We start from the raw sequence: 12,968 nt of genomic DNA, 5'->3' as shown, positions 1-12,968 counted from the left end.
GCGGTGGCGACGTGGCAGTATGGTCAAGGATATTTTGTGCGAGGGCGTGCAATCGAGCTCACTGATAAAACGCCATAAAACAATTCCTGATAGTCCTGTAATTTTCTAAGGCGCCTGACTTCAAAAGTTGTCAAGGGCCCGGGCCTGTGGAGAGGAAAGAGGTGTTGTTCCCAGTCATCTATTAATGGATTATAGGGCCAGCAGGTAAACTGGAATCACCCAGTCAATCCTCCGATGAAATCATAGGCCTATCCGTTTTTATTTAGCTCTGTTTCACACGTCATGTTCTGCACCAGACAGGTTACAAGCTGTCATGATGATACCATTGTTACCTAACTCCTAATTAGGCTACACCCTAGTCAGTCACTATTTCATATCATAGGCCTACTCTGAGGGTTTCGCTTAGGCTACACTTAATTGGAATACCAATACCGCCACCTAGTGTCAATTTAGCATATAGGCTATGAAAAATGATGTTGATTGCCAAAGTGAACGCCCAATCTTAGCGCATCTCAGGACAAATGATATTCTAGTAAGAAAAACAATAGGCCTACAGCTTCACTTCAACAGCAGGTTATTGTTGTTAAGGTAGAAATAGAATAGGCTAATAACTGGGGATTCCCTGAAGAGGGTCGAGAGCTGTTCCCTAGGCTCTTGTGAAAAAATGACGCTATTTGTCACGTGCCCCCGAACAGCCAATGGGGGGAAAGCTCTAGCTTGATTCCCGGAAGTACCTATTGGTGACTCTATCGTTTGTTTTCTCTTCCCAAGTCAGGTTTACCGAGAAAAATCAAGTCCCTTTCCATAAACATGTATTTAACCGACAGAGTATGGAATTTCTGTTCGGTCTCCTGTCTATGAATGAGATTTTTTTAATGAAAGAGACAGCGTGCCATTGGTACTGAGAATCTGTCATCGACATCAGCGGTCACTGGACAGATTCTTGCAAGAAGGTGAGACAGAAGCCAGCTAACCATCAAAATAATCTGTCTTCCCAGTTAACCCTAATAATGCTTTTTAACAAAACAGTACTTCAAAGGAGCAACGTAGGACATTTCACTTAACCAAATAGTCTTTAAGTGCACTGCGTTGGCAAACATAACACCTCCCTCTTGTTTGACTTCTAAAGCTAATTCTGACTGAATAGCTTGCATGACTTGTTTTATTTTGGAGGTAGCAGTGGCTGTTACAGATATGCAATTTTTTCTGTTTACATTATTCACTTCTACGGATATTCTGATAATGGGGTAAAAATGAGTAACCTGTGTCGAAGTCTGCCTGATTTATCTTTTTTAAAAACTTCAGATTCATAGTGAGGCCATGGCTGAAGGCAATGGATGTATGGAGGGAGCCCCAACCACAGGGGTAGACCTACCACAGCCCGATAATGCGGGGTTCCCTGGTCCACCTCCCCCGATTTACTCGTGCACGCTCAATCCTGCTCTGGAGGCCAAGGCGCGTGAGGAGTTGCAGGAGAAGCCCGAGTGGCGTCTGCGTGACGTGCAGGCCCTGCGAGACATGGTGCTGAAGGAACACCCGCACCTGCGCACGCGTCTGGACGATGCATTCCTGCTGCGCTTCTTGCGCGCCAGAAAGTTTGATTATGACCGCGCGCTCCAGCTGCTGCTGAACTATCACGCCAGCCGACGGGCCTGGCCCGAGGTTTTCCATGACCTCCGACCCTCTACGGTTAAGCATGTGTTGGAGCGAGGCGTCCTAACGGTGCTGCCCCAGTCAGACAATCATGGGCGCTACATCCTATGTCTCAGGCCAGGTGAGACTACACCTGTTTTTTGCTTGTTTGTGTGCTTATCTTGTTATGGAGATGTTTTACACAGACTGTGCTCAACACTCAGCTCCTCTACTCACCTATCCTATCCAATCTTATCACCATCTCCTCCTGTCTGGTGATTCTTTCACACAAACATGCGGGCCTTGTGGGCTTATCAGGGCATTTTTCATTTCATATCATGAAAACACTGTTTTTATAGCTATCCATGTGGGTTCACGTCTGGATCCTGCTATCAATTTGGTAACTGTAGCGGACTATTTTAAATCTTCAGAACACTAAACATATCGGAGGTGTCAAATGTTACTCCAGTCTATATTTTTCTGACATTAACTGATGGCCAAATCAACCAACTAGAAATACACTTAGAGAGCACAAACCTCTGCCAAGCGAAAACATAACCGCCTCCTGGATCCAGACGGTGATACGTATCTCTCCCAAAATGTATCCCATCCATAACTGTTTGAGTTATCTTGCGAACAAACAGACAGAGAAACAAACAAACAAACACACAGACAGACATTCAAATAAACCCTGACGAGAACATAACCTCCTTGGCGGAGGTAAAAATCTGTGGTGGTCTGTGTCGTCAGTTTGTGTGGAAGAATTGACTGACCTGTCTGGTACTATTATCTCATCTGAATCTAACACACTTGTCTGTCTGTGCTCTGTCAGTCACTTGGCTGATAACATTATCCATCTGTCTGTGAGTCACCATCACTGCTTGATCTTGCTGTGGAATGTCACCTGCTTGTCAAGTTTGCTCTGATGTTATCCTGCAATGTTGAAAGGCAGACGGCTAACTTGTTCTTAACGATGCTAGTTGTTAAGCTAATTGATTCAGTTACACACTCTCTTGTGCAGGGAAGTGGAGGCAAAATGATTACCCGTTTGTGGACATCATCCGGGCGATATACCTGACGCTTGAGAAGCTGATCGAGGCAGAGCAGACCCAGGTGAATGGTCTGGTGATCCTGGTGGACTACAGTGGCGTGGGGCTGTCCCAGGCATCCAACCCTGGACCGTTCCTGGCCAAGAAGGTGGTGGGAATCCTGCAGGTGAGCTTGCTGATCACATCATATGTCCACATACTTCATATCAGATGCACATTTCCTCTACTTCCTTCCATTTCTCCATCTTCTGTCCATTTTGTTTACATAATAACTTATTGCAGTCTTAGCAGGCTAACTAGAATATTCTTCAACTTTTCTTTCAATTTCTACCCAATATGGGTATTTTCTATAGTATATTACTAAAAGTTTACTTTTACACGGCTTAGGATGCATCAGGCACTGTCTACCATGATATTGAAATCAATACAACACAGCTGCGGCCAGAAATATAAAACCAGATTTCTGAATACTGAAGTGTCATGGCAATACCATGTGCTGGCTCAGAAATATTATGGATCCATACAGATATTGTATGTTGAAGTTGAAGTTGACCAGGACTCACATGCGGTGATGCTACCGCTGCTCCAGCAGCTCCGCTATGTCCAAGTGCCGTTCTCATTCATCTATCCTCCCTTCCTTCCTTGGTCCTCGTTCCCTGTTCCCACTGATCTAGATAAAGAATGATGGGCCGGCAGCAATGGGATAGTCTATCCAGTGTTCTTTATAGATCAGTGGGAACGAGCCGGAGGACCGAGGAAGGAAGGAAGGAAGGAAGGAAGGAAGGAAGGAAGGAAGGAAGGAAGGAAGGAAGGAAGGGAAGATAGATCAAAAGACAAATGAGAAGGGCCCCAAGTGTGCATATCTAGCTGCTCTGCGTGTTTCCTTGTGCACTTTGTCATCCTTCTTCTCTTTCTCTCAGGATGGTTTTCCCATCAGAATAAAAGCTGTGAACATCATCAACGAGCCACGCATCTTTAAGGGGATATTTGCCATAATTAAGCCCTTCCTGAAGGAGAAGATGGCTGAGAGGGTAAGCAATCTGTGTGTGAGACAATGTTCAGTGCTACAGATCAGAGAATGGCAGGAAGCACATGTTACATGGGGGAGGTGTAGTGGTTGAACGCTGTGCTCCACGGCTGAAGTGCCCTTGAGCAAGGCACCGAACCCCTCAGCCGATGTTGAATAGAATAGAATAGAATATATACTTTTTTGATCCCGAGAGGGAAATTCAGTTCTCTGCATTTAACCGAATTAGTGAACACACAGCACACAGTGAACACACAGTGAGGTGAATCACACAACCCAGAGCAGTGAGCTGCCTGCCCAACCAGCGGCGCTCGGGGAGCAGTGAGGGGATAGGTACCTTGCTCAAGGGCACTTCAGCCGTGGTGGACTGGTCGGGGATCGAACCGGCAACCCTCTGGTTACAAGCCCGATGTGCTAACCAGTACACCACGGCTGCCCCAGGCAGGCCTAGTGTGTGCTTCACCTCACTATGTGTTCACTGTGTGCTGTGTGTGTTCACTAATGTATGGACTGGGATAAATGCAATGATCCTCACAGGATCAAAAGAGTATATATACTCATACTCATATACTAGTATATACTACTGTACCAAAACCAAATTCCACCGTGTGTGGCTATCTTTTTATTTCTCTCTCTCTCTCTCTCTTTGTCTTCCTGTGCAGTATGTCCTCCACGGTTCGGACCTGTCCTCTCTACACCGCAGCATCCCGCGCTCGGTGCTGCCCGAGCAGTACGGCGGCGTGGCGGGCCAGCTGGACATGGCGGCGTGGACGCAGACGCTGCTGGACGCCGAGGAGAACTTTGTGGTGGAGTTCTGCCAGCCGGAGCCGCTGGAGGACGGCGCGCTGCCGGACGCCATGCTGTTCGACGGCGAGCACGGCGGCAGCGGCGGAGGCGGCGCTCAGGGAGAGGACACGTTCAGGAGCCTGCGCTCGCAGCTCTACTACTGCTACTGACCGCTGCACTGACCACTGCTGACCCCCCCCCACCCCCCCCCCCCCCCCACACACACACACACACACACTGCTCGTCGTCATCACGTCAGCCATGACAGATGGCTTTTGCTGCTCCCATTAGTGATCGCTCCGCCATTACTGCCCGCGGTGACTGACCACACACTTATGGCACCCCTCTGTCCTACTGACTGTTACATCACCACTGACCACTGTCGCCCCCCCCCCCCCCTTTCTCTCCGCTAGCCTCTGTTCTTGCTCTAATGGTTTTATTGCTACTGAGGCCTCCTGCAGTGCTCACCCACTGTTGGAAACCTTGCTACTGAACGATGTTGTTCACGAATGCTTTCTGTTGTTCACCCCCAGACATTGATTTGAGAGAGAATGTCGTTAATGTGTAATATGCAACCATGTCAATTTACTCTGAGGTGGTCTTGCCAAAGTCTATAGCCATTCCTGAATATGAGTTGTGGGGAACGGAAGTTAAAGGGAGACTATTTAAAAATGTTGCTTTATCTTGCGTTAGCCACTCATATTTGTTTTACACCCAAAGATGGTTTGCCTTAATAGGAGATGGGGCTAGTGTTGTTGACCATCCAGTATCCTTATGAATATGAAGACAGGCAGCAGTCTGGATAACGTCCAGTCTTCACTTGGGTGGTCTACACTAAAGATGAATTTGATCCTCTCCATACTTTTGTTGCATACCCATTCAGTCTTAATACAAATAGCCAAACTGTAAGTAAACTGCTCTTAGATGTATAGACGTATGTATACTAGATGTATAGCCAGTGCAGCAAAAGCAACTGCACTGTATGGATGTAAGTGTATGTATATCACTGTAAACGCCACAGCAGATTTGCTGTTCTCATGTGTCATTGTCACACACCTTGTATGTTACCCGCCACATGTGCACACACAAATACCACTCTGTCCAGTCAGTTAAGGCACTGTTGTGGAGCTGGAACTGATCTCGACACACTCACCAGCACTGACTGTGAGTGCTCCGTCTTGATCACATCACATGCTCCAAACAAACATTGCGATCATTTCAAACCTGCCATTTTGTTATCTCCTTGCCCTCTTGCCAAAAAGAGAGATAAAAACATGAAAGGGACTTTTCATTTAGTATTTGTACAGATTCACCTTTATATAACTTTGTTTTCCATGTTTTCACATTGATCATGATTCCTGGCATTTTTTTTTTGTTATTTATAATAACCAGGTAACTTCTGTCCATTGAAATGTGTACAGGGATATATTTCAAATTAGTGTGGTATGTGGGTTGCTTCTCATCACCAGAATCAGCCTGAATACCTTAATAAAGCGTTGGCTTTGTCTACTGGAATGTGGCGTAAAATTGGTTCCGTGTCCTGATAAGTTAAAAGACATTCCCCGCAAATTAGAACGTCTGTTACAGCAATAGTCTGTATCTCCCCTAGAGGGAGTCATTGTACAGGTTCAGACATTACGTAGTCATTGCCTACCCCAGGCTCGCTAATTATGGCCTATCTCATCCCTCTAATTGTTGACACAACTAAAGAAAGAACATAGCATGCCGACTCCCTAATTCTATATCAAAGTATGGCCAAACTGTAGCGTAGCTGCCTTTATCCTTGAACGAAGACACTTGTCGTATGTCAGCATGTCATTTGAGATTGTATGAGCTCGTGACATTTAAATAACAAAAGCAGCGAGGTCGAGCATAGCACCCGGGGTGGACGCGTTCCCGTGTTCTCTAAATAGACGTGAGTGAAAACCGCTCATTCTGTCTAATCAACGCCTCGTAACGGTGAAACGATATTATTATTTAAAATATCGTTATTCGTTACAGACTTTTGAAGAGACCCTCTCTGTTTCTAAACACTTGATAGCATATTTCTTTGGCACTGTTTGCACGGGGTATTTGACACAGTGCAGTGCCCCCACCGGCGGCAGCGCCCGAGTTCAGTGCGGGAGCGTGATTGGCTATGGGATAACTCCATTTTGGAAACAGCTGTTTAAGGACGTAATCCTTCGCTTTGTCTTCAGGGGCTGTCCATGAAACAGTAATCTTGCGAACACAACTTCTCTTCATCTTGCCTGAAGACGCGTAGGCTGCCATAACTCTGCCGAATCCGGCCAATTATGCATTTAAAAGGAACCTTACGCCTTACAATTGGGGACATCCCTAAGCCTGCGTTGTAACAAGTGGAGGAAACTCAAGGTTAGTTGCAATTTGTAGTGAAATGTTCTCTCCTTCTCCATTGGCAACAGTAGGTTACTGAAACAGAGTAAGCCTATGGACGATATTGTCTGGCTAGTGGATATTGTAACGAATAATACAGTGGATTAGTGTTTGCTGTTGGATGTTTAATCGATCTGGAGTGTTTTGTTTTGCCTTTGATTCACGCATCTCTGACTGTCGCTCCCAGAGCAAAATGTACCTATCCCATGTCCCTTTGTAAAAGTCGCCTAGGCTACGTTTGTATGTTACAGAAGTGTTCCAATGTATTACGCATGTCATTCCATATTTATCCAAAACAAACTGCGTCGCTTAAGTGGTGCCATCATGAGAGCGTTGAGTGGGGGCGGAGTAGGAGCGGAGCCTGATCACCAGCCATGCGCTCCCTCGCCAGCGTTTCGTGGAGACGAGGCAGTGCGTTGGTGGCAAGTCCTTCTCAAAACAGTAATTTTGCGTCCAGTCTAAGCAAGTACTCTTATGCATTGCGTTCATTCTTTCGCATTAATGCAAGAATTAGCGTTGGTGGCAACATTTCACAACCACTGCATTTTCCACTTCCTTGGACTTGATGTCTGCAAAGACCGGCAGAAACACAGCTGTCGTCCTATTTTAATGTGTTGGAACCGTGAACTCCCAGGGACCCTTGCCAAGAGAGTCTCGAGAAACCCTTGTCCTCCGGAGAAACCTATTACACTCGTGAGTGTTTAAATCTATTCATCATCCCAATTCGAAGCATCTGGTGGTGGGTATAGGCAATTGGTTTTTATTGTATTGTTATTGTATTTTATTGGTTTTAACTGTTGTCAAAAAACTTTAAATCTACTATTAGCCCCCCCCCCCCCCCACACCCCCAGCCCACCCACCCCACAGTTTAAGTGACACCCTGTGGTACGTCCCCAAAACATTCCCATCAGATTAGGGGCAGGTCAGTAATATAGTATGGTAGCATTTCGGTAAGTTTCCATTTGGGTGGAGAACAGTGTAACCGTTTAAGGTAGGGTGGAAACAAATGTGCCCTCCGTGTAGTTGACTCTGCACAGCATAATTTGTTTTCTGGCGCAGGGTCATGACAAGCAGCGTGCCCTTAGAGGGAGGGTGCCATCTGCGGGCTGGGACTGGGCAGCAGGTGCCTGGATGCTCCTGATCTGGCGAAACGTGAGTCTGAAGTGCCGCAGGCTGTTTGTCACTGGCCCTGTGCAAGTGGAAGCGAGTGGAAGCTGTACAAAAGTGGCTCAGGAGGCCATGTGACCCATTTTTCTTTTGGAGAGCGAAGGAGGGCAACATTTTTGTGTGACGCAAGCACTCCCCAAAGGTCAGAACAGGAAGCTCGTAATTGTCTTGCTCCCCTCTGAAGCCACCACGTGCTTGAGGATATCTGCCCTTGGATTGTCTTTTAAGAGACTTTCATTCTCCCAAGGAGACACTTTCTTTAAAACCTTTACCACCAACACACACACACACACACACACACACAGGCTTTGGTATGACCCAACCCCAGGATGACTGCATTACTTCAAAGCTTCATAGTATTGAGCTGACAGTGATTGTGTTTGTCCGGTGACCGACATGCTGACCTATAGTTGACGTGATTATCTGTGTGCAGTGAGCCAGCTGAGTCTCCTGGGTGATGATCATGTCCCACCTGACCACTGCATTCCAGAGGTTATCTCCCTCCAGTGACATGCATGACTACTATCTGGTTGTCTGGGAGGCCAACCTCAGTAATGTGCTTGATGTTAAGAGGCTATAGGAACAACATGGCATCTTTGGTACAAGGCTGGAATGCTTCAGTAGTACAATATGGCTAATGTAGAAGTGTTGACACGCATAAGGGAGCTGGAGTTAGGGGTTGCTGTCCACTGCAGCTACATTTCAATGTAATCTCGCTGCTCAAAAAAAAAAAGGACAAAAAATCCCCATCCAAAGCATACTGTGTATACCGTATACTCAACAGAAGATTAACTGAATCAACAGTAGGGATGAATGTAAATCAGTAGAAGAGATGGATTCCTTGGCTGACTGAGTCTTGCAAAAGTTAGCAAGTCATCTGGCCTTTTATGGTGAAGGATTAGAGGCCACATGCTGGGTGGTACTCTTCAAGCCTACTAGATAAAGAAACCTGGCATGTGTCTCTTTTCAACCAGCGGAAGAGAATTGACTGTGCTCAAAGGCATTTCCTGAACCCCACAACTTGTCTCTGGGATACCTCTGAACTGTCACTCAGCCTGCACAGAGTGGAGCGTTCTCCTTGTCAGGAGGAACTCCCATCGGGTTTGAACGGTAGGAGAATACGGCTGACATGTCAAGTCACTCCCCCGGAAGCATTCTGTTTGTTCTTGTGATGGATGTGGATTTGATCCCTAATGTGACGTGCCTTTGTGGAACTGACGCAAAAGCACGGTATACTGTAGCAACTGGACTCCATTCCATTCAGTTGAACTCAGTTTGAAGTTTGAATGACAACAACACAAGGGCTCAATCTGAATGGCAGGAGCATGAGGTTTTGAATGTGAGTTTGAGTGACGGGAGCATGAGTAAGCATTCCCAGGCCCACGCTCTATCTACTACCGCTATCGCTTCCCTAGGGAGGTTGAACGCTACATCAACAGATTCGTTTACCGGAGTCACAACTAGAGACACACTCGACAGAAAACATTCGTCCATGTAAACCTCTATTTCCTCCTTGAACTTTTGTTAGGATCATTAAAATGAACATGACTCCAAGATGAACGATTCGAGAAGCCTCTCAATGGAATGATCTGTCCACTCTCTCATCTTATAAATGGCCTAATCTGGTTGATTCAGCATTGGCCAGGGAGCTAATACTATTACCAAATGACTTCCCTGCTAATGCTGCTGGAGCTTAGAAAGTTGCTGAATTGAAGAAGGCACACTGCATCGAAGACCATGTTCATTAGGTGCTTATGGCTCTTTTTTTTCAGGGGGTGGTGGGGGGCAAGCTGAGAGCTGGTGTTTGTTTGGGCTGCAAATGTAATAGTGTCTTCATGTTACTAAGGCTTTTAGCAGTGTGTGTGTGTTTTTTTCATACTGTTGTGTTTTGAATGCATTAGCAGTGGTTCTGTGCTGGTTTATGGCCCTGTGTAATTGCACTGTGTGTGTCTTGAGTTCTCAGAAGGTATGGAGGGGAGGGGAAGCTTATTCAGCATGTCAGCCTAATGAGCTGGACCAGGCGGGCTAGAGATGATTAACTAGTACAATTGTTAACATAGCTGAGTCTCCAGATCGCTGGGTTTTTGCCATGACACCGTCGATCGCTAACTGTTTACAAGTTGTTGATGTCTGTGCTGCGGTGCCTGATCTACACTGGTGGGCGTACTGTATGACTGATAGTGTCAGCATGCCAACGTGGGCGCCTGGATGGTATAGAATTCTGTGCAAGGGTTTGGCTGAAACTTGCGGCGAGGGTTGGGTTGCAAATGAGCCGGTGAGAGAATCGCTATAGATTGGAGAGAGCGAAACTTAGATCAGTAGTGAACATGTGACAAGATGATTTATTTCATGACAGCTTTTGTATGTGAACTTCACAAAACAGGCATTGTGTAGCGCGGAGGCCTTTCAGTTGAATCATAAGCACAGCGAGACACAACTACAGGAAATGGCTAAATGTCACGCTAAGTCACTCACGCCCTAAAGGTACTGTAGGTCTCACTGTCCACAAGACTAATAGTCCATTACACAGCCAATGAGAGTGAGCACGTGGCCAATATGCCAGTTAATGAGGACTGAGAGATGCTCATACGCATATTCAGTGTCGTCTCTTACTGTATGATGGGCAGTCTTCCAGGGAATCTGGCTCCAAGCCTGCATCCACACGCCAATAACCATGTTCAATTTGATGTGTTTACTGCGGTATTTATTTTACAATGGTTATATGCTTTTTAGTGAGTAAGTTTGGTTTAGTTTTAGATTTAAAATGGGGCTATCATTTCTTCTTGTTGTTGTTTTAAGGGCTGTGTATGTGTGTGAAGTAATATCATTTTGGCAGTTATGCTCTTTGGCAGGAATCCCCTCCACACATCTACTGGCAGTAGCCACAGAATTCAGCCTTTCAGTGTGACTGAATAATTTCATCAAACCAGTGTCTACTCTATTTGATCCAGAATGTGTTGCAATGTATGTGGTCTCGGTGGTGCTTGAGTGGAAGTGTCCTGTTTGCGTTTCTGTCAGGATGACCACTTGATTCTGTCCCAGAATCCTCCTCTCCAACGCTGCTCCCTTCTCTCCGCTGCCAGTCCTGTCGTTGCCTCTCCGAGTTTCAGCCAAACATCTGCCAAGTCCCTCTTCTCACTGTCACTGACCTCAGGTGTCAGCATACACAGAGATAATAATATTTGGGTCTCTAGACATCCTATTTAACTATGTTTGGACAGATTATTTACGACCTGCGCCTGAGACCCCATCAGCTAATTGACTAGTCATTTTTCCTGTCCTTTTGGTTTCCCCAAACAGAGGGATGTGTAAACAGCCGGTAAACACACATTCTAAGTCTCCGCTGTTTTACAGTCCCCTTTGCAGCTGCGTCCAGTCTTTGCTAGCACGCAAAAGAATGCAGAAAGAATGAATTTCTGGTGCATGAAAGCTCCTCAGTGGAAGTACTGGCCATATTTAGTAACTACAATAAACACCCATGCATTCCATGCTCTTGCCCCCCCCACGCCTCTTTTCTTCTCAATGGGTGCATACAAGGGTTCCTGTGTTTGTCCTGTCCCCCCCCCCCCCCCCACCCATATTGGTCCTCTTATGAAGAGCTCTACAAGAGCGGTCTCAAGGCAGCGCTTTGCTCCTAATTCTCTCTCACGTTCACCTTTTACCTTTCCTTTTATCTGCTAGTCCTCTTGTTTTTTCTCAGCCGCCTCCTCTTTCCTTTTCTTCCTGTCGGAGTCGGGATAACTGGATCATCCAGTTCCTCTGGGTTTTCCATTTCAGCACAAAAGGGCAGCGGCGTGTCTGGCGAGGCCTAATTAGGTGGTCAGGAGGGGCACGCACACACACACACACACACACACACACACACACACACACACACACACACACACACACACGGTGTTCAGGTACAGGAGGAGGCTTTTTGTGCGCTTCACTCCGGGGACCGAGGGAGAGGGTGCGCTGTGCTGTGCTGTGCTGTGCTGTGCTGTGTGCCGCATGCAAATGCTGCCGAGGATGGACTGCAGAGTCTGCAGCTGACTGGCTGTTTTCCTCCGGTCGAGTTTTACCCCGGCTGGAGCCAGCCACAGGCACGCAGACTCCCACGCTGTGTGTGTGTGTGTGTGTGTGTGTGTGTGTGTGTGTGCGCACACACGTGTGCATGTGTTGTGTGTGTGTGTGTGTGTGTGTGTGGTGAGTTCATGTTTGGGTGTGTCTCCTCTCCAGTGCACTCCCTTTGAAAAAAGAATCACAGCGTTTAAAGCTGGGGGGTGTTTAACAATAACAAACGGGTCTCTCCCGTAGCTTATCAGCAGCTGATGCAAGATAATATTGACTGATCCATCATGATGTGAGTAGTTACTAGTACAGATATATCCTAGTGTTGTGGTCCTCGTCAAGTTCTTATGATGGCTTCGGATTAGGTCTGAAACTACTATTGTGTCATGGGGGTGTTCCTTCCCGAGATGGGAGCACTGTGTTGAATTTGGCACTATTTGACCTTTATCTTTCCCCAAATCTTAAAGTCTTATCGCTTGAGGTTGTGTGGTTTTCTCAGAGAACTTGCAAAAACATACAGTGAAGTTAATGAATGTTAACCATCACAGGAGGAGTTGATGCCCACATGGTCCCATTTCAGCAGTGGAGCTGGTTTGGCCTCAGGGCAGTTGTTGGTCCCTATGTTCTGGCTCTGACTTTCAATTCAATCCAATTCTTTATTTTAAGGACAGCCCCTTGAGATGTAACATCTCATTTTCAAGAGGGTCCTTACAGTGATGACAAACAATATGAGAAACAACAAAGAGCAAGTACCATACATGAATCCAGACACACAAGGACAAGGACACACACACACACACACACACACACACACCAATGACTCACATGTGCAGTGACGGTAATCTGACACCCGCTTTTAT

General features: G+C 46.5%; 2 protein-coding genes across 3 annotated transcripts in view; both read left to right on the top strand.

Moving 5' to 3' along the window:
* Window positions 1-731: 731 nt before the first annotated feature.
* On the top strand, window positions 732-5,998 carry ttpal (tocopherol (alpha) transfer protein-like). The gene is made up of 5 exons (XM_062540922.1): window positions 732-953; window positions 1,306-1,774; window positions 2,654-2,847; window positions 3,602-3,712; window positions 4,371-5,998. Exons 2-5 carry the CDS (start codon window positions 1,321-1,323, stop codon window positions 4,662-4,664), a joined length of 1,053 nt encoding a protein of 350 aa, XP_062396906.1. The 5' UTR covers window positions 732-953; window positions 1,306-1,320; the 3' UTR covers window positions 4,665-5,998.
* Window positions 5,999-6,599: 601 nt separating this feature from the next.
* The window catches only part of pkig (protein kinase (cAMP-dependent, catalytic) inhibitor gamma), a 13,128-nt gene continuing 6,759 nt past the window's right edge, over window positions 6,600-12,968 (top strand). Inside the window, exons 1-2 of one of the 2 annotated variants that reach the window (XM_062540921.1) lie at window positions 7,547-7,581; window positions 7,948-8,040. The gene's annotated coding sequence lies outside the window, so the exon portion shown is untranslated. Of the gene's footprint in view, window positions 6,868-7,546; window positions 7,582-7,947; window positions 8,041-12,968 lie in introns of those variants that run through there. The other variant, XM_062540920.1, reaches the window with a different exon arrangement.

This window comes from Sardina pilchardus, chromosome 7 (assembly GCF_963854185.1).
Source record: "Sardina pilchardus chromosome 7, fSarPil1.1, whole genome shotgun sequence".
Taxonomy (NCBI): Eukaryota; Metazoa; Chordata; class Actinopteri; order Clupeiformes; family Clupeidae; genus Sardina; species Sardina pilchardus.
The sequence above is the reverse complement of the archived record's forward strand: the minus strand, read 5'-3'. Positions and strand labels throughout refer to the sequence as shown.

Bases quoted from the DNA above. Each gene is read 5' to 3' on its own strand.
- ttpal (XM_062540922.1), top strand. From the start codon at position 1,321: ATGGCTGAAGGCAATGGATGTATGGAGGGAGCCCCAACCACAGGGGTA. The intron at 2,848-3,601 runs GTGAGCTTGCTG...TCTTTCTCTCAG, and splicing joins AGGTGGTGGGAATCCTGCAG to GATGGTTTTCCCATCAGAAT. The intron at 3,713-4,370 runs GTAAGCAATCTG...CTTCCTGTGCAG, and splicing joins AGGAGAAGATGGCTGAGAGG to TATGTCCTCCACGGTTCGGA.